A 20,996-nucleotide genomic window follows, 5' to 3' on the forward strand; every position below is an offset into this window, starting at 1 on the left:
CCTGCACTGGTTGGTGCGAGTCAGGCAGTGCTGAGCCTGTTCTTTGATCCAATCTGAACGGAGACTTGGTGAAAAAGAAGAAGAGCAGAGGCAGCAGCAACAGCGGCAGTTCCTCACCTGTGTGCTTCTCCCTTCTCCAGCACACCCTTCTGCTGCCAATCTGATCTAGCTACACTGTCCCCTGGGTATGCTGTCTTTCCCCTGGTGTTCAGATTTTCCCTCGACTTCCTTCCCTTAGAATGGCTAGCTTGATAAAGTTACCCTATTTCCTCTAACCATGCAATGCTCCCCAAGGTCTGCTTGATTGCTCGATCCATGCACATCCTTTTGCTCAGGCTCTGCTTCTCACCACTCAAACTGGTGACCGCCTTCACTCATGCCACATCTAAAAGCCTAGTGATAGTGAACAATGGAATAGCTTGCTGGAAATTGGAGTAAGGAAATACTGGTCAAGCTGGTTAGTCTGGACAGGGTATGGAGGGTTCCCCACCTATATCAAGTATGAGAGGTCATAGCAGAAGAGGTGAGAGTGAGAAGGATAGGCAGGAGAAGGGGATATTGAGATCATCTCCATAAAAACTGTAAATCACCACTGATCTGCTTTCCATCTTTTGTGACAGAACTCCAAGAAAATTAACTGGAATTAGAGCCAAAAGACAGTTTAAAGTTCTTTATAAGCACCTATTTTCTTTAAACAGTGAATAATGTTTCCCTTTGGAAAGTCCTCTGGAAATCGACTGTGATCTTATAAGTTCACCATCTTGAAAATCTAGTCACACAAGATTTGTACTCTACACAGAGTTAAAAGCATGCAAGCTTTTTGACTGATGTAATGCTGACAGACAGCTGCACAGAGACAGTGAAGTTTAATCAAAAGCAAGGCAAGAAAATTAGAAGGCTGGATTTTAGTAAAGGTATGCTGATAATTAAAAAATGCAGGGTTTAGTTACACCCTGGAACACTCCATAGGAATTCTAAAGCAGTTTCTGATTGAAATGGATATTGTCATTCGGTCTATATGTATTTATTCTGCATTATGAGACAGAACTGCTTGCTTGCATGTAAGTATGTGTCAATCGTGAATATTAAAGGCAATTAAATACAAAACTTCCCTGTTAGTCTTTGCCTCCTACCTATATTTTCCAGGTACAAAATATTGTACAAATCAGCCTCAAAAAAAAAAAAAAAAAAAGAGTAAGCTTAACACTGTAAATGCATCTGTTCCCCTTAATTATATTATAGGTTGTACCATACAGGCTGCTTCCCACCTTCCCCACAGAATGAATCACTATTAGCTGAGTGTGAACAGAGCTCCCTCTAGAGCTTGAGTATTAGGGGAGAACACACCATGCAAACCCCCGCTCCACAAGCTTAAAGTGCTTAGAAAGGCAGCACTGTGAGAAAGAGTAATGCATAGACCATAGAGGCCAGGGAGCCTGTGGCAAAGGCTGCAGGCTGAGATTCAAAAACACCTTGTGTCAGACATGGATTCCCTGTTACCTGTGAAAAAGACACACCTTTCCAACGTAAGCTCGTAGGAAAAGGGTTAACATGTTCCGGGTTTATGGGAGAGGTGAGGTATAAGCCCCTGAAACTTTGAACCTTATTTGTTGTCTTGGGAGCAGAGACCGACCCCACCTCACTACAACCTCCTGTCAGGCAGTTGTAGGGAGCGATAAGGTCCCGCCTAGAGCCTTCTCTGAACTTCTCCAGACTGACCCCCCCCAGGTCCCTCAGCCGTTCCCCATCACACTTGTGCTCCAGGCCCTGCACCAGCTCCGTTGCTCTTCTCTGGCCCAGCTCCAGCACCTCAATGTCTCTCTTGTAGTGAGAGGCCCAGAGCTGAGGCCCTCGGTGACATGGTTTAGTGGTGGACCTTGTAAAGGTTGAACCTCATGACTTTAAAAAGGTCTTTTCCAAAGTAGCTGATTCTATGATTTATGACAGGTGAGGTTTGACAGGATTCATGTATGCGTCTGCATGGAGTTAGAGAACAGAGGACACAACTGCACGCTTGTGTCAAACAGGTTGCACGGTGAGGCAAGGACTGACATATTTAGCCTTTCAGAACATTCAGGACCTCAGTTAACTGAGGCCCAACATCACCTCCACAGGACCAGCTGTCCTCCGGAGTACTCATTTCCAAGCCGGGATGGTGCTAGCCCCCCTCGCCCTTCACAGCCAGCCAAAAGGGGTGAAGCTGGTTACCAAGTATTGCCCAGCTTCACCAGTATTCCATTCTCTGGCTAACAGGGAGCACTGGTACAAATGTACGGGCATACTGAAAAGGCGGGCTGCGACTGCGTCCAGGTGGGCTGCGCCCGGGGACACGGTGCCAGGGCTGGAGCCGCCCGGGAGACGTGCCTAGTGCCCGTCTCCTTAAAGCAACTCCGGTTTCCTCGAAAATCCCCCGCTCCGCTTGCTCAACCCGACCATACTTAAGCGCTTCCGCCAGCCCCGCTCCCCATGACCCCGGCCGGGCCGGCCGCCCCGCCGCTCCCACCGCCTCCCTCCGTCGCCGGGCTGCAGTCCCCGCCTCTCCTCACACAGACATAAGTCACCGCCCCGGCAGCAGCGCACAGACTTCACCCTTGCCGGGACGCTGCCACACTGCAACCCGAGGATGCTGCGCGCTGCCGCCCGAGGACCGGCCCTGCTGCTGAGTGCCCTGCTGTGGAGCCTGGCCGCCGCCGGTGGGTAACGGTGGGCCGGACGCTGGCGTTGGCTCGGGGGGGTAGACAAGGCGGCGGTGCTCGGTCCTTCGAATGGAGAGAGGCCAGACGGCAGGCAGAGCCGCCCTGCAACGGTGGCTGTGGTGAGGGGGCAACGGCTGTGGTGGGGGGGACAGCTGCTGCCCGGCGCGGGACATTAGCCGGGAAAGCGCCACTGCCGGCGGCCCCGGCTCCGCTTCAGCACCGGATCGCCCTGGTCGCCGCGGGCTGGTGTCTGCTGAGGGGAAGGTCCTTCATAACCATGGCCGGACCAGTGCTGGGGAGCCTCAGGGGTCTGCTGCAGGGATCTGCTGACCTGCGGTAATGAGGTCTGCGAGATCTCTTCCACTTTTCCCAGCGCAGAGGTTGTTGAGGCAAAGATGGTGTTTAGATAATAGGATCTCGATCAGGGAAAGGATGGATTTCCAGAGGTTACAGGGGTTGTGCGGGGCTTTCCACTTGGGCTTCCTCACAGGCAGTTCACTGCAGCGGCTGCGGCAGCTTCTCTTGCCCCTCAGCCTGTCAGTGAGCTCATGTGCGGGGAGCCCCTCTCACAAGGAACTGCAGCACAGCCGCTGGTTATTAAAGACTTTGTCCTCCCCAAATAAATAGGGAAAGTACCAGCTAAGGCCTTCTGCAGCAGATACAGCCAGGGATGAGTTTGAACCACACCACATTGGTTTGGTACTTCAGTTGGAAAAGACCTTTAAGATCATCCAGTCCACCCATTCCCAGCACTGCCAAGGCCACCACTAACCCATGGCACTGAGGCCTCGTCTCCACGGTGTGTGAGCACTTGCAGGGACGGTGACTCCAGCCCTGCCCTGGGCAGCCTGTTCCAATGCCTGAGCACCCTCTGGGGAAGGAATTGTTCCTCAGCTCCATCTAAACCTGCCCTGGTGCAGCTTGAGGCCGTTTCCTCTCGTCTCATCCCTTGTTCCTTTGGAGCAGAGCCCAGCCCCTCCTGGCTCCATCCTCCTGTCAGGCAGTTGTAGGGAGCGATCAGGTCCCCCCCAAGCCTTCTCTTCTCCAGACTGAACCCCCCAGGTCCCTCAGCCGTTCCCCATCACACTTGTGCTCCAGGCCCTGCACCAGCTCCGTTGCCCTTCTCTGGCCCTGCTCCAGCACCTCAATGAGGGGCCCAGAACTGGACATAATACTTAAGTTACTTCAAGCTTCTGTAGCTTCTTCCGAGGTCTCTGTTCAAAAAGGAAGCATTAGACAGAACTCCAAATAAGTTACCTCAGATCTTCAGAGTTAGAAGAGGCAAAATTACTTTCTTCTCCCATTTCTTGCTTCTGCCAGGATGCATTCCTTTAGTAAGATGAGAATGAGCCCAGAGGGCAGGACCAAGCCTTTTCCCCCAAAAGAACTTTTCCAAATAGCAATTAAGAGCAACTGCTTTATTTAAGTAAACAGAGACTGCAGGGAACCAGGATATACATACAATATGACTGATGGCACTCTTTTCTGTATTTAAAGGCAATCCAGAACTACCAAGAGCAGTTAATATAACTTGGTCTTCAATCAATTTTAAAACTATACTGCAGTGGCAGCCAAAACCATCAGGTTACCTCTATACAGTAGAAATCCATGGGTAAGTAGATAACACCAAGGTGTGTCCATTAATGGCAGTTGAAGACAATGAAAATAGAGTGTGTGGATATTTTGGAGACTGAATGTAACAAGAGCCCAAACATGAGGATTTAGGAAAACTGCCAACCTATCTGTTAATATTTCTTTGTATCCAATTACAAGAATATCTGATTCAGGCTTCTGGTTTCACCCGCTTCAGAAATGGAGAGTTGAGCTTTAGATTAGTATTTCAGTTCTGGGGTTTGGTGCAGGCAAGCTGCACCGGAGATTTAGGCCAGGATACTTTGAAGAAGTTAACTCTCAGTCTTACATACTATGTTTTAGACAGAACTTCCATCTCTTTGTGTCTTCCAATATGTCTGGACTGAGTGTTTCATCTTTGGTCTTAGGTGTGTGATAAATACAAGTCTACATTTTATTCTAATTGTTGAATCATAGTCAATGAATAATTTGTCTCGCTGGGTAATACTAAAAATCACCTTTGTTTGCCTACCTCTGTTGGGACTTCCTCTGTAATCATGTTTTATGTAAGCTGTGAAATATTGTGTACATAGAAAGTAGCCACCTTATATGAAGAGTCATAACACCTCTTTCAATACTGCACAAAAACTTCCATGAATTTCAATAATAAATCTCTGCTGTTCTTAGCTCCCATATTAATTCATATCCCATTATTAAACATGCCTTAAGGGGAAACTGCATCATCAACTCTCCTACATCATAATGAAAATAACCATGTAGTCTTTAAAAGGGCCATAGAAATGAGAGTGCTTTCATGACTAATGGATGAAATATCAGTGCAATGGCCTAATGTGCTCATTTATTCTTTAAGGGAGTGATTAAATTAATAGACTTAAAAGCAGACACAGAATGAATTTTATGAAATTTATGAATCTGGAGTTTCTTTCCAGCAACTTGAGCTTGCAAAAAATTGAAGTCTGTTTGTCCAAGGTGCAGTATGGGACTGAGTATAGTTCTGATACAGAGGCACTTCTTCAGACAAGGTGCTCTTATGGATGAAGTGTGCTTTAAATATTTGTTTTCTCATCTGTGTATGATTGCAGAGTACATTTGTTTGATCCCAAAGATCCAATGCTCCCTGTCCCTTTTCAAGGCACCTCCAGGATACTGTCACTAACTGACCTGTGACATGATAAGAAATCTGGTGAAGCGAGAAGGGAGTTCATATGACTTTTCAGTATAACTTTACCTACTTGGAGGAAAACTCAGTTATGAATTCCCGAAGAGCTGGCATTCTTGCTCTTTCAGCTGAGATCACACAGCTTGAATTTTCCTTAGTTCACCAGCAAAATCTAGGACAAGACTTGAAGCAGTAATATCTAATCTGTTTTTCCATTCCTTCTTATTAGGGAGTAAAATGGGGAAGTAATGTTTTTTCCTGGTTTCATTTTTATTTCTCAAGTAAATGGATCTGCTTCCTATAATTTAAAAATCGAGAGAAGTGCAGGGGTCATGGGTTTTGCCAATATTCTAAGTCTGCAGTGAATATTGTTGCTATTGTCTGGTTCTTAGTGTCATTTGCACCTGCATAAATGCAAACTCAAGTGACATACATGAGGAGACATTAAACAGTATTGGTGTCAACAGAGCTTCCTGAGATGTTTCTTAAGGCAATAGTTTTCAGATGCATTAGGGATAACACTCTCAAAGTGCTTTATACATCTTATGGGGTTTAATTTAAATAAGTCAACTGCAGAAAAAAAAATCAGAACTGCTTATGGTTTCTGTTAAATTCATATAAAAGATTGAATTTTTAATTCATAGACGTATCCAATAACAGATTTCTGTAATTAATATGGATCCCATCTTATCTACCTTATTGTACTTTGAATTATAAAAGATAGTTCTACAGGATAGTGGGTTTGGACTTTTTTCCTCTCCTTCAGTACATCTACTTATCCAATGAATAAGGGAAATCTATAGTTTGAGGGGGGGGAAAGTGTGTTTTAAATTATCTGAACACGTGAAATGCTGGTTGTAAAGTGCTGATGTTTCTTTCTTGCTCATTTCAGACAGACATCTGACACCAGAAAGAAATGCATACTGACAGCAGAAACCGAGTGTGATGTCACTGACCTGCTCAGGAATGTGAGAGAGACCTACACAGCACACATCCTGTCTGTAGCATCCTCGGGGATGGATAACCTTGAAGAACCACCTTTTGCAGTCTCTGAAAAATTTACACCTTATAGTCAAAGTAAGTAGGACTAAATCTTGCCAGAAACTTCCTTTCAAGATTACTTCCATTGACTCAAACAAGGCTGGGATTGGGCCAAAAGGTTTTCTTCCTATAGATTCTTACAGTAGCCTTACTGCTACCTGAGAAGGAGAAATTCAGGCATAAAGCTTTCCCTGTTGCAGGGGAGTATGTAAGGCTTTAGTTACCATTTGTTTCTTACTGCAGTGAGTAGACCATTTTATCTTTGTTAATAATCTAGGATTTCACTGTATTACTTTGGCCCTGTAAACTTTTAACAGATTTGAGGAGGGAAGGGAGTGGAGGGAGGAAGAATAATGTTGCAGAGAAAGGATGATGTCAGGTTTTAATTCTGAAAATGCTTCTTTAGCTGTTCTCGGAAAACCGGAGATACAGAACTACACACAAAAAGGTTCGAAACTGAATGTTGTGTTCCAAGATCCACTTACACCATACACATTTCCTAACGGAAGCTTTCAAAGTATTCGAGATATCTTCCAAAATGACTTGGAATACAAGATCTACTACTGGAAAGATCAAAGTTCTGGGAAAGTAAGGTCAAACTCTACTTTTTACATGTAGCTGTATTACAGCTACACAATTCCTGTGCTCCCTTAAGAATGTCTGCAGAAAACACTGTAATGATTTTTTTTTTTTTTCCTTTACAGAAAGATGCAATAACAAAAAGCCATAAATTTGAAGAAAGAGTTGACAGCTCAAAGAACTATTGCTTCTACATACAGGGAATCATTCCCTCCCGCAGCGAAAAACGCAATGGTCAAGAAAGCATGGTGCTCTGTACCAGTATAGGAAGGAATATCTTAGATGGTAGGTATCTGGTGAAGTCTGTCATACAGTCTTAAGCATTCTAACAAAAGTCACTTTCGTTCTGAGCATATTTTTACACTTCCTTAAATTGTGATGCCTGTTACAGAATAAACTGTGAGAGGACACAGTCTGAACATGGGAAGAACTCATACTAAGTAGGAGCCCATCTTCTTTAGCTGTTGGGGTTGATTTTAGGGTTTTGCTCAACTGTTTTAACTACTTTTAAATTGTATGAGCTGATGAGTAGTCACTGAGGTTTCGGATTGCATCACTAGCCTTCAGCTTCATTTTGTTGTTTCCTAATCACTTTCCTCAGATCCTTCCCAATAACAGGTCCCACAGTAAATGCTTGAAGGATTTAGCTCTAAAGCATAGGAGTGCTGGAAACCATTAACTTGTCTGAACTGAACTTTAGTTACTATCTCAAAAGCAGATACTGAGACTTTCTTTACTGTTACGTGACAAAGTCAGAGGTCAGCAGATTGACTTCTTTACTGGTAAATAAGTTAGTGAGTGGTTGGTGGACCAGTCTAATTCCAGACAAACAATTTGGATAACACTTTCTTCAATGTGAAGTCATCAATAGTGATTAAATAATATTAAATTGCTGTACTGTATCTTTCTCTTCCACCAGTTAAGAATATCTGCACTCTAGAAAAGCTCTCCTAAAATTAGCAAATCAACTCTCCCAAATTACCTTTCTTGTCTAGATACATATTTTTATTTATTAGAATTCAACTATTGTGCTAAAGTACAACTTGAATAGAAATCTCCTCTGTTGGTGTTTGGTAGCCTCTGAGCTAGAATAAATTGGACTTACTTTCACGGAAGTAGTGCAGGGGGAAGGGGAATAGTTTGGCTTACTCCTGTGGTGGTATTTTTAGTGCAGTAACTAGATAAAAATCTAGTGTGAACCAGGTGAAATAAAGCTTTACCTCAGTTCAACAAATTCAGGTGAAAACAAATTCAGTTCACACTGAGGTAGTCACTCCACTCCTGTGACACTTACAATACAGCAAACATGTTTTAGTTTAGTGGAGTGGGTTCCAAGAACTTGGAGCACTGTAACATTATGGCTTCTGGTATCTGAATCTTAATGTTTTTTTCTCCCCTGCAGAGTATGGAGCAGAATTTTTTATCATCATAGCAGTGACAGTGATTGCAATCATCACTGTTGTCCTATCAGTGATCCTCTGTAAACACAAGAAGGCAAAAGCTGCAAGAGAAAAGGAACCACTTAATGGTGTCTAAGGAAAAGTTACTATTAACACTGATTTCAACAGCACTTCAAAAACAAAGAAAAAACCCAACCAACAACAAGAAAACCCATGCATTGGGGAAAATACGGCAGAGCCTTTTAGCCTCTCCAGTATGGGAATTTTGAAGCCCAAACTTTTCCATGGATTCAGAAATCTGTTAGACAGTCACAGATGAAAACTCAAGAGGAAAAATCCTGGGTCACTAGTGGCTGGAGGAGTTTTCTGGTGACCTGTTGCAGTAGCCTGACCCTACTTATACATCTTCCCAAGCTCCTTCTGTCGTCCTGTCTGAAACAGGATTCTGAGCTACACAGACTTTGACTTGACCAGGTACAGCTGTTCTGAAAGTATGGCCTCTCTGAGCCAGAAGATTCATGGTACTTGTGAGGGGAAAAACACTACTTTTGAGAAATACCTGCCGATGGCAGTGGGGGGTTGGAACTAGGTGATCTTAAGGTCCTTTCCAACCCTAACTATTCCATGATTCTACGTGTCCTTTACCTGATGAAAAGGAACATCTTTTTGTTTCTGTGAAACAAAACCTGTATTTATCCGACTTTCTTTTAACATTATTAACGGGGGAAATGATCTGTTAGTACAGGTGTGACAAAGATGCTACTATGATTTCTGCACTTCTTGGATAAAATTAACTTTGTTTATTTATCTTAGGATAGAGACAAAAGTAAACCAACTGAAACTACTGTACTGGTGACTTGTAAGGAACACTGTTGAAGCAGGTGGCTGCTATCCATCTGGAAAGGATATCCAGATTACACTACACCTAGAGTTATACAGACAGGCTAGTCTGAAGATTCCAAGAAAGTGTTACAACAAACGCTTTGCATTTTTTGAGTCAGTAGTAACTCACCTCATGCAAGCACTGAGTAGGTAGCAGTATTTACTGCATTTTAAACCTTATTTTTAATTAAACAGTTAGTGAATGAATAGCTTATGTGGTACAGAATCAAATCATCTTGGTGATGGGACTTGGAAGTACCTGTTGCTTTGACTATTTTAATATTTATTTTATAAATGGGAATCTAATTTTTATACTGGTGATATATGTATTTATAATGGTAATTTATACTTTCCTAGGGAAATAAAGGTGACTGGCAAAATCAGACTTTGGCTTCTTTTGTTTTAAATGAAGCACAATATTTATTCCAGAACTAAATTAAAAACACATGTAAGAAACTTCTCTTGTATCAGCAATGTAGGCAAGCTGCAACTGATGTTGGGATTTCCTGCTGCTAAACCAAATCAGAGCAAATGGGGGGAAAAAAAGATGCATTTTGTAGTTGGTACTAACTGACTGCATGTCTCTAAGCTTTATATGTGTCTTAAAAGAAGATATCCACGGCATTACGAGAAGAAATAACATCAGGTAAAATTAATATCCCAATCTACCACTTTTGACAGACTTGAATTTTATGTTTTTCACTAATGCTGTATTACAGATCCCTTCTTTGTGTGGATTAAGACTCCTGTGAACTTGAGTGTGGTTGACAGCAGTTTTCTTTGTTCTTCAATTCCCCTTCTATAAAGAAGGAAGAAAACAAAACAGCACAGTTCTGCTCCAAAAAAAACCTTTACTTGATATTGTGCAATAGCTGCTTAATGAAATTTCTGTTGATGCGTAAGGCTTGTAAGGAGGAGGAATTTTACAACAGCAATCAAACATAGAGCTTATGGAAGTAAATTCAAAACATTCCGAAGTTGTCATCACTACTTCCCTTCCCAGTGCTGTTCTGCTTCCTCAGCTTCATTTGTGCCAAGCTTAGCAAAGAGCTCTCAGGAAAGGAAAGCCTGAAGGCTTACAGCATCGCCTTTGCTAAAATATAGCCGGAGTTAATTGTCACGAGCTACATAGGGTGATGTTATAAATCGTGCTTCCCCAGCTCAGAGATTCTGTGGTTTTCTGAGTATGGATATGAATATTTTTATAGATAGACAGAAAGAACCAACACCCACAGGAATGCAAACAAGTGCCTTAAAAGGCATGAGAGTGAGCCACTGCTGCAGGAGTTACAGAGACCTGCAGGAGGTCTGGAGACCTGAAGCACTTCTGTTCCCAAGCTGCAGTGTGTTACCATCCGACCACCAGTGTCACAGGGCTCGCAGATCCCATTGCAAACAGGGTTTTTGCTCTTTGTGGAGCCAGTAGAGAAAGGGGCTTTTTTTATTGCAAACTTCCTGCAGTATTTTCCCTTGGGCCAGTGCACTGAGCCCACGCAAATGCTTTATGTATGCAGAGATTTAGCTTCCTGAGAGCATCAGGGTGGGCAGAAGCAGTTGTTGAACAACAGTATTGTCACTAGGAAGAAAGACTAGATCCTATCTAGGCCACCTGTGGCTGCTTCAGCACTGTGCCCATTTAAGGTGGAGCCAGCTACCCAGGGAAGCAGTGTAAGGAAGGGAAGGCTTTACCTATGTACCTAAATTCCCTGGCTTATCTTCTAAGCAGGTTTCTGTAATGTGCTCCTAATGATGCTCCTGATTCCCTTGCTCTGCTTTGCTCCCTATCATCTGTGGCAGGAAAAGGTACCCAGCTATTTAAAGTAGATAAAAACCTTTGCACAGGCGCTTTGCACAGCGCCCTGTGAGAGAACATAGCACTTGTGTTGTCTGCTTATACAAATGAACATGCAACAGCGAATACTGGAATAAGCTGCTTTCACTTTATAGCACTGTTTAAAACCACATTATTCTTCACATGTGTAAATATAGGCTGATACTGTTCTGCTTGTTTTTTGCCAGCCCTGCTGGCATTACAGACAAAATTACTAGCCCAGGTTGCTCAGTGTATGTATCATATATATGTTAGATATGGCAGCAAACAGCTTAGCTAATCTATTTCTAGCAGGCTCAGCTCTCTGCTATGAGAGGGCTGCTGCTGAAAGGCATGTAGTGATAAGAATGTGATTACAAGCTTAGCTTGGATCACTAGTTATGTGGCAACTCAGAAGGAGTTTCTGTATGAAGCTGTGCTGGATTCCTTCTTGGTTCTGTAATGCATTTTGCAGGATAAAAGTCATTGCTACTCAGTTTCAGAACCTTGTAATACACAGGAACGAGTGGGCTTTTGTCAGCAGCAGACTCGAGTCAATCAAGTAGTCTTCTAATTGCACAGTATCTATCCAGATACAAATAACCACACTTTCTATAGTCTATGTTCAACAGGATGGGGCAGCCACAGCTTCTCTGGGCACCCTGTGCCAGCACCTCACCACCCTCACAGGGAAGAACTGCCTAATGTCTGAACTAAACCTACCCTCTGTCCACTTAAAGCCATTTATTAAATATTGGAAATTAATTGGGTAATGGATCAATAGCTTCCAGAATATTTCCTAGCACTGCTCTGAGTGCCTTTCTCAGTGCACCCATTTACCTGTAAATATTAATGGTTTCAGTGACTTGTTTAAACTAGCAATGAAGATACAAATCGGACCTCAAAGAATATTCGTAGGTTTGTTGTATTTGCTGATGCATTTTATCCTATTTCAATTTTCAAACTTTCTGCTTTATTACTTCAAGAAATATTTAAATAGATTCTGTATCTTTTCAGTGCGTATATTCTTGATCCTTTTGAATACTTATGGCCTGAGATGTGTTGCAGAATTCTTCCCTAAAAATAAATGTGCAAGCCTAGTTAATGTTTGTATCTGGCGCAATAATTTAATTCCACGGTCATTTTGGTTTTAATGACTAATTTATAAGCCAGACAGTATTTGCTCAGACAAATAGTCATAAATTATATTGCTGATGATGGATAACTTTAACATTTTAATGATTACATTGTGTTGCTTGATAAAATATGTTATAAATTATGCTTTAACAGGATCGTACCTATTTTAGCAGTATGTCAGCATTACTGCTTGTGTTTGCCCTTAAGCCCCAGTATGAATATTCCTCAGCTTTTTTTTCCTGTGACACTGGTTTCGATGGCAGGGCTCAATTTGGGGGAATACTCTTCTAGCAGAATGACAAAGGCGTTTGAATCAGTGGGGTGGGAAAGGGATTTAATCTTCTTGCTGTGTCAGTGGGAAAACTCCAGCTGAAGAGCAGTGAGGATCTGTGTCCCCATAGACTTTATATGCTTATAAAAGAAATCAGCTTTTGATTTTGTTTTAGATTTCTTGTCAAGATGATGTTCACAGCACCAGATTTGGTTCGTGTTTGTATTATTTTAAATACTTCTTCCAGGAATGCTCATAATCTCATAAATCCATCTTTGCCTAGCAAAAGACTTAGGCAACAATTAATTTTGATGCGCATCTACAAAATGATGCATGTAATTTTAATCTAACTACATGTTTTCCTGAATAGATGCAAAAAAGTTATTATTAAGTATAGCTAAGGATTTGGGAATATGATCACAAGTCTGATGGAAGAGTAGTTAAATTCCAGCATTACATCTTGGTGATGCCCTTCAGAGATTCTGACCCATGATGCTATGACCAGAATTTAGCAAGATTCCTTTTGAAGTAACAGGACCCTGTGCAGAAAATCTCTTCCAGGTTCAGCTAAAGCAGGACATCAATTTCCTGCCCCTCTGCTGGACATCTCTGCTACTCCTAGTCTGCTGGTTTAACAGCCTGCGATTCACATGGACAAAATCACACAGATTAGCTCAGATTACTGGATGGAACTGCTTGTGGTAGTCCAGTGAATGATGGAGGTGCCAGCAGGCTGTTGATGCGGGCGTTTGTTGTTCATTTTTTGTCGCTGTGTGCTAGCAAGAGCAGCCATCGCTGCTGTTAATGAGATTTAAAAGGAAATACGTCAAAGTTTGTCAGTCCGGATGCTGGGCAAGGGAACACGGTTTGACTTCTTGCTTTCTTCAACTTGTGAGATGAATCTGATTGTCTTTTCTGATATTCAGCACTTTCTGACATTCTCTGCCAGTCCTACACTGTATAGAAATATACACTATTAGTTTTATGCTTCCAATGACTGTAGTGTGAGGGAACTGATTTTTGCCGGAATCTAAAACTTAGGAGTCAAAGTTCACAAGGAGGTGGACGAGCTCCTCATACTCAAGGCCACATGAGCAGCATGTGGGTTTTGTTCAGGCTTCCCTTTGTTACACAGCAGGGTTTCAGCCTTAAAAGTGTTCACATAAAGTTTTAGTCTGCTACTTTGGTGGCATTTTATTTGTTTTAAATACAATATCACCTTTACTCAAATATAACATAGTGTTTACTCGGAATTACAGCTGAATTGTTCAGGTGGAGTTTAACAGGCAAGCTTATTGTAGGTCTCCAACTAGAAATGAATTGTCACTTTCACAGGAGGAATACAGCGCAACTTCTGCGGGCAGTCACTCCTTAGAAGAAGAAAACTGTAACATTGAGAAGAAATACGAAGATCTTAAAAGGTAACTGCTTAAAAATCTGACTGCAGTTAATTCCTACAAGTGTCTGCTGTAGTGAATTACAATGCATTGATCTGTTCTGCATAAAGGCAATTAGAAAAGATGGAGATTGAAAATAAAGAACTTGCTTGTCAGCTCAAAAAGGAAGATGAGAGTCTGCAGTGCAGTCAATTGCAGCTTGAAGAGAAAATTGCAGAATATAATGGATTAACCAGACAACTGGAATCGGCTTTGGAAGAAGGGAGAAAAATGGTATTGATGATTTAATACATCTCCTCAGCCTGTTTGCCATTGTTAGTTAAAAACAGCATTAAAACCAAACGTGCTTGAGAAGAAGAGATGGGACAAGATTGTTTTACGTGAAGGGAGCAGTACTAAAAAGTGACTGGGAATTTGGGCATGTTTAAATATGGATTGCACAGTTCAGTTTCTCTGTGGGATTCGGATCCTGTTGAAATGAATGACAAAGTTCAGAGGACAGACAGTTCCCTATCATTTTATTTGAAGACAAATCAAAATGCTTCAACCACCCAATATTGAATCCCATAGAAAAGCCTCTGAACCAAACCTTATTTTTTTGTTATTTTGTTTGAAAAAGGCAGCCCACGAGAACTTCAATGGGAGGGTTTCGTTTTAGAGGAAGGCTTTGCACACTTTCAGTATTAAGCAGAAATTTGTTATCTGTAGGAAGGATGCACCCAGTAAATCAAATGGGAGAGAAATGAGATTGCAGTTATTTGTTTAATAAGAAAATAGGTATGAAATTGTGATTTCTTTCCCAGATTAATCGTGTTGAAATAAACCTGAATTTCCTCGGTACTGAGGATATTGGTTTGGGTTTGAAAAAAACAACAGCTTTGGCTTAACTTACAAATGAGTTACAAAAGTAACAGCTGCTCCCTCCTCACGTTTTTATCCAAATTGGAATTTCTTTCAGATTTCGCTAGAAAGTTTCCAAGGTTTGTTTAGTTCCTTCTGTGCATGGGAAATAACTCCCCCCTTGCAACACTGTGTGCAGTGCTGGTGTCCTCAACATGAGAAGGACGTGGAGCTGTTGGAGCAAGTCCAGAGGGGCCCACAAGGATGAGCAGGGGCTGGAGCACTTTGCATATGAAGACAGGCTGAGAACACTGGGGCTGTTCAGCCTGAAGAAGGGAAGCTGATGGAGACCTCAGAGCAGCTTCCAGTGTCAAGGATGCTGGAGAGGGACTCCTCATCAGGGACTGCAGTGATAGGACAAGGGGTGATGGGCTCAGACTGAAACAGGGGAAGTTCAGGTTGGATATAAAGGCAGAAGTTCTTCCCTGTGAGGGTGCTGAGGCGCTGGCACAAGGTGCCCAGAGAAGTGGTAAATGCCCCATCCCTGGCAGTGTTCAAGGCCAGGTTGGACGGAGTCCTGGGTGACATGGTCTAGGGTGAGGCGTCCCTTCCCACAGCAGGGCTGGAACTGAATGATCTTAAGGTCCTTTCCAACCCAAACTATTCTACAATTCTATTAGCTGACAGGACAGGCAGTGGAGCTGTTAATGCTGAGGTATAAGAACATACTTTGCTTTGGGTTTGAAGTGAAAGTAAATGTACCTCATTTCTCTCTCATTACCCTTACAGGTGGCTGAAGAACTGGAAAAGATGTCATGCAGAGAACAAGCCCTTCAGACAAAGATGCTGTTTCTTGAGGCTGAAGTGAGAGAGGGGCAAGAAAGGAAAAACCAACTCCACTGCATATTTCACCACGTGAGTAAATAACACTGCTTATGACTTCAGGAATTACTACATCAGCACTTACAATCGGAGTTCCTTTTACTGAAACACACGCTGCTGCTGAAATTGATACACGCTTTTGGGAACAGCAAATGAATTCCATTTGACAATAGACTTTGTGTATTGACATTTCTAATAGACTTAAAAGACGGCCAGTCTAACTAAATCGCTCGAGCAATATTGAGTTTACAGCTCTTATTCAATCCAGTTTTCCCAGCAAGGCAAAAATCAAAGAATATGTATGAAGCTGTAATTTCCTTCTCATGCTGAGTGAACACACCTGGATTTTAGTAAATGCATGACGGTTCCATAATGACATAGTGGCATCTTTTTAGTTGTTCCTGATTTGATGACAAGATTCAGATCTCACTGGAATTTGTGAGCAGCTTTCATCTTCTGTACTGATGTTGCACAGAAACAGAGTTGGTAACAAAAGAGATGTTCTCATTTTTCAAAGCATCAGGCCTTTAAATGCCCGGGATTCTGTTGTTCCTTACCTCTTCAGCAAAGCCACAGTCTGAGAAGGATTTGGGGTGAGCAATGTTCTCTGCAGATAAACAAAGGAATCTGTTCCGTTGTTTTATCTAAGCCAGAAAATTTCAGCACATTTTCTATTAATAAAATACCACACACAGCTGAATTCTCCAGACCAGTGCTGGCAAATCCTGGGCTTTGACTCAGTCAGAGGTTTGTCCTGTGATCAGTAATAATAAGCTACAAAGACATCTGAAGTTAATAGAGAAGACACTGGAAAGGTTTCCTATCACTCTCCTAGACTTCCAAAACCAGTGTTGTGTATTCTGACTCGCAGCATTCAAGGTTAGAATTTGCATTTGGTTGGCTTGAATTTATTCAAGATTGAATAAGACCTCAGAGACGTGGTTCTGAATTCAGCGTGCTTTCATCAGTTTTGATCTGTATCAAGTGCAACTTCACGTCTGCTTTTACCCTAAGACAAAAGTGTTCTTAAAACAAGATCAGACATTGGCTGGTGGCTTATTCTATTACAGTTTTGCATAGGAAATTCTTGCTGTGTTGAAGTAAAACAGAAAAGAAACTGTCTTGTATTTGGTCCCAGAAAAACTCCCAGGATGTTTTCAAGTGGTTTCCATTTGAAGTTCACAGGTAAAATATAAACGTTTGAGAGAGCTGCTCTGAATTAATTAAACGCTATCTGTTCCAATGACATTTACACGTAACTGAGGATGCCTTCTGGAAAACGAGGAAACGGTTTTATTCCTGTTGTTGTAGTGAAACTGGGAAAAACAGGGCTGTGAGGGTAACTTCATTCAGTTCCTGACCAGCTAAGGCTGGACCGAAATCTGAGGCTGTAATTCCAGTTTTTTAGAATGAATTTATTTTAACCGATCAGCACCTGGAATCTGTAATAGACAAAGCAGTAAATACCTGGGTATCTGCAGCATGTACATAGCATATACATAACATATAACCTATGACGTGCACCAGGGGTGGAACTGGTGAGCAGGTAGGATTGCTATCAGCCATCTTTTTTATATAAGGAACTACAGGCATCACAAACCACATCGAATAGCAATAGCAGATGTTTATTGACAAATCAAGATGAGAGAGAGTGTTGAGCCCAGGACAGATTTAAGCTGCCACAAATCTCTCATGGGAAGAATTCGGGCAATGAGCTCTTCCATTCCCAGGCCTTATCCTGATTATCAGCTCAACCAAACACAATCACTTCGGTCCTGACTGAACATAAACAAAGCCTTGACATTTTGTGGCCTTTTTGGAACCCTTCAGTTTTGTGGAGCCTCTGAAACCTGTCCCAGGTAAATGACACTTCCAACAATCAGGTACCAGCCGCCTTACCCGATTCCTGATTGATTTGTGGTTTACTTCTAAGCTCATTGCATTTCTCTTTGTGTTTTCCTCTAGAACAAAAAGCAGCATGAAGTACATTTGAAGGAGCTGGAGAACAGCCTGCAGAAGTCGGAGAACAAGAGCCGGAGCATGCAGAATTACGTGCAGTTCCTGAGAGCTTCCTACGCCATCATGTTTGGCTGAATTCTGGATTGGATTCCCAAGGTTTGGCTCTCGGCCTTGCTGCGGGCAGGGCAGACTGCAGGACAGCAGCGATAGGTGTATAAGTGCAGGCTGTGCACACAGGGCTGTGCAGAGCTCTGTGCATTCACTGTGTGTTAGGTCCTGTGCTCTAAAACCTTACGCGTATCCTTTAGCCCACGGTAAATACAGGGGAGCACAGATTGCCCTTCAGTTCATGCTGGGGAAAAGAACAGCCATGGGTGGGTTACACAGGACTTTGCCTGTTTTAGTTGTTAATAATTAGATGATATTCATCAGACCTCACACTTCTGTGACTGTAGAAATCTGGTTGCCCAAGACAATGACACCTGTCCTGTTAAGAGAGACAAGGATTTAAGGAGCCTTCGGTTCCCTTCCTTTCTTTTACTGTAGTTCCGCACCAGTGCAGCACGCACGGCTGCTCTGCAGGAGATGGAAGCCATCACAAGGCTGTCCCATCCAGCCTTTTTCCCACACATCCCATTATGGTCTGGAGTGCACCGGAGTGATATTCTACAAATAGAAGTTGGAAAGTATTTCAGATACAGATGGAGTTTGAGCTCTGAATGTGCTAATGGAGCCCTTCACGGGCACAGCTGCAGTCAGGTATGGAAGTGTTTGTGTACAAGAGCTGCTGTCACTGAAGTCAGACTGACTTAACTCTCAGGTTGCACCCATGTAACTGTTCAGCCGACACAGGGCTAATACAAAACCCAGTTCTCATTGAGAAAGTCATTGATTTATAGGCACATGGTGGGAGACGTTTGTCAAAAAGTAGTACTTTCAGTTCAAAATAAGCCATTTAGAATGTGTATTTATCTGGGTTTTGACTGGAAATGTAAGTTAGTTCACGCACAGACACTTCCTGTTCGTTAAATGTAGCATTTCATTGGTAGTTATAATGTGTCGGATGTTGATGTGTTTTTCTTTCTTTGCAATACTTACCCATCCTGACAAATACTGATCTGTGTTAATGAGCTGCTTTGCGGGCACTTTGAAAGATAAAAGTGTTTCATACCTATGACACACAGTAGAAAATATTTCTGTTGAATTTGGGGGCTTTTGCATTTCACACACGCACAGAACCATGTTTGTGTTTATTTAGCTCTGTTTGTGCTCCTGTGAAAATAGCAAAACCTTTCTGAAGTCATCAGATATGAAGAAAAGAGTCCAGACACCAAGTGCTGAATCCATGAAATGTTCCTAAAAGCTCATCGTGGACAACTCAATGCTTTCCATTGATGACCGATACAAAGACGTGCAGTCCCTGCACTGCTGCGGGCAGGAACCTGGCTCACGATAAAAGTCATCCCCTCACACATGAGCGCCTTGCCCACAGAGACCCTGGCTCACGGGACGTGTCGTTCCCCCAGAGAACACTCACCTTGCTCTGCCCTATTCCATGTGCCTGGAATGGTGCGATGTTCCCTCAGCGCCTCCCTGCTCACAGCCCCCCTCCATTGCGCTGAGCACAGCGGCAGGCACCGCTGCGCTGCCCTGCCCTTCCTCCGCTAGGGGGCGCCACCGCTGCCCTGCCCTTCCTCCGCTAGGGGGCGCCATCATTGCCCTGCCCTTCCTCCGCTAGGGGGCGCCATCATTGCCCTGCCCTTCCTCCGCTAGGGGGCGCCATCCTCCTCCTGCCCTTCCTCTGCGAGGGGCCGGAACCCCCGTCCCGCCCTTCGGGTGCCGGCACTGCTGGGGCCGGGGATCAGCTCCGGGTCTCTTGGGGCAGGGGCGCGCTGCCGGGAGCTGCTGAGCCGGGTCCGGTCCCTGCACAGGTACGGACACAAGGACGGGCGGAGGAGCCGCAGCCGCGACGGGAGCTGCGTGGAATCCAGCAGCAGCCGCTCTGCCTGTGCTGGGGATGACGTGGGCACGGCCAGAGCTTGGGGATTTGGCCCGTTTTGCTTCGGGGTTGGGTTTGGGGTTTGTTTTGCTGTGCTTGCTGTTGCTTGTTTGACTCGGGTTCAGGCTGCGTTTGTATTGGGTCAGGTCCCCATCTCGTTCAGGCCCAGCTCCTGTTCATTTGCAGCTCCGGCCGGTTCCTGCTCTGGATTCAGCTCCAGCTCACAGACAGCTCTGACCAGTCTGAGCTCCACCACTGCCAGGAGCTCACTGGGCCACGTCTGTCCCTGCACAGGGGAGCCCCACATGCAGGGTGTGGGGTGTGAAGCCCCAAGAAGCAGCTCTGACACAGCTCCCGGTTGGGGGCTTGGGCCCCCCTTCCTTGGTGTGCGTGGGGGTATTCTGAGGTTCCCTTTGGTTTGGGTTTGCTGGTTTGATTTTGGGTTGGTTTGGTTTATTTTGGGGTTTGGATTTGGTTGGTTTTGGTGTTGGTTCAGCCACAGCTCCTGGACATCTCCAGTTTGGTTCTGGCTCTGGGTTCAGCTCCTGGCTGTTGTGGCTGCAGCTCATTCGCAGCTCCAGGGCAGCGGTTTCTGTCCCCACGACAGCTCCAGCTCATTCATGGCTCGGGCCCCATTGCAGCCTCAGGTCTGTTTCTGCCCTCCTGTTTTTCAGGCCCAGCTCCTGGATGGCTGTAGTTCCATCGTGGCTGCAGCTCGTGTCCATCTCCAGCCCCAGGCAGTTACAGCTTGCGCTTGCTGAACTGAGCCTGGCTTGTGGCCATGTCCTAAACCAATCCCTGTCACGATGCAGATGAACAGGAGCTGTCAGAACTGCTCATGCCCAGCCCTGGAGCAACAAAGAGTAAACAAAGAGTTGGCCCCAAGCACAGTGCGAAAAGCTCCTTTCGCCCTAGAGACCGTCTCATGCGTTCAGTTCAGTTCCGTTTCAAGCCCCCCCAAACGCAGCTTTGGGCTCTCCCCGGGAGCCCCAAAACGGGCTGAGGGACCCTGGTGCCGAGCACCCACAATGCAGCACTTGGTCTCAGTTTCCGAGCCCTAGGATGGGCCACATCATCCTTTCCCCAGGCTCCAAAACCCAGCACTTGGTCTCCATTTCTCAGCCTTAAGAGCAGCCCCAGGAGCCTGTTTTTCAACCCCCCAGACCACAGCATTCAGGCTGTGTGCCCCAAAATGCAGTGGACTTAGTCTCTGTTGCTCAGATAAAACACTGACCCCCTGAGCCCAGTTCTGAGGCCCCCAGTGCAGCACTTGGTCTCTGTTCATGAGCCTCACACCTGGCCCCCAAAATGCAGGACTTTGTTTCTGAGCCCTAAATCTGGCCAAATGAGC

General features: G+C 44.1%; 2 protein-coding genes across 2 annotated transcripts; both read left to right on the top strand.

Annotated features, from left to right (window-relative positions):
- The first annotated feature begins 2,561 nt into the window (after window positions 1-2,561).
- F3 (coagulation factor III, tissue factor) lies at window positions 2,562-8,667 on the top strand. The gene is made up of 6 exons (XM_061461852.1): window positions 2,562-2,693; window positions 4,194-4,308; window positions 6,341-6,525; window positions 6,896-7,077; window positions 7,194-7,353; window positions 8,471-8,667. The coding sequence occupies exons 1-6, from the start codon at window positions 2,624-2,626 to the stop codon at window positions 8,602-8,604; spliced, it is 846 nt and encodes a 281-aa protein (XP_061317836.1). The 5' UTR covers window positions 2,562-2,623; the 3' UTR covers window positions 8,605-8,667.
- Window positions 8,668-13,872: 5,205 nt separating this feature from the next.
- LOC133273588 (protein BCAP-like) lies at window positions 13,873-15,770 on the top strand. Its single transcript, XM_061461933.1, has 3 exons — window positions 13,873-13,989; window positions 14,076-14,238; window positions 15,595-15,770. The coding sequence occupies exons 2-3, from the start codon at window positions 14,089-14,091 to the stop codon at window positions 15,730-15,732; spliced, it is 288 nt and encodes a 95-aa protein (XP_061317917.1). The 5' UTR covers window positions 13,873-13,989; window positions 14,076-14,088; the 3' UTR covers window positions 15,733-15,770.
- The last annotated feature ends 5,226 nt before the right edge of the window (window positions 15,771-20,996 follow it).

This window comes from Pezoporus flaviventris, unplaced genomic scaffold (assembly GCF_033815535.1).
Source record: "Pezoporus flaviventris isolate CSIRO_AGI_PZ_B2104156 unplaced genomic scaffold, CSIRO_AGI_Pfla_v1 ptg000001l, whole genome shotgun sequence".
NCBI classification, from domain to species: Eukaryota; Metazoa; Chordata; class Aves; order Psittaciformes; family Psittacidae; genus Pezoporus; species Pezoporus flaviventris.

Excerpts from the sequence above, each read along its gene's own strand:
- F3 (XM_061461852.1), top strand. The coding sequence starts at position 2,624 with ATGCTGCGCGCTGCCGCCCGAGGACCGGCCCTGCTGCTGAGTGCCCTG. Across the intron at positions 2,694-4,193 it reads GTGGAGCCTGGCCGCCGCCG|GCAATCCAGAACTACCAAGA; the intron begins GTGGGTAACGGT and ends CTGTATTTAAAG. Across the intron at positions 7,354-8,470 it reads AGGAAGGAATATCTTAGATG|AGTATGGAGCAGAATTTTTT; the intron begins GTAGGTATCTGG and ends TCTCCCCTGCAG.
- LOC133273588 (XM_061461933.1), top strand. The coding sequence starts at position 14,089 with ATGGAGATTGAAAATAAAGAACTTGCTTGTCAGCTCAAAAAGGAAGAT. Across the intron at positions 14,239-15,594 it reads TGGAAGAAGGGAGAAAAATG|GTGGCTGAAGAACTGGAAAA; the intron begins GTATTGATGATT and ends TTACCCTTACAG.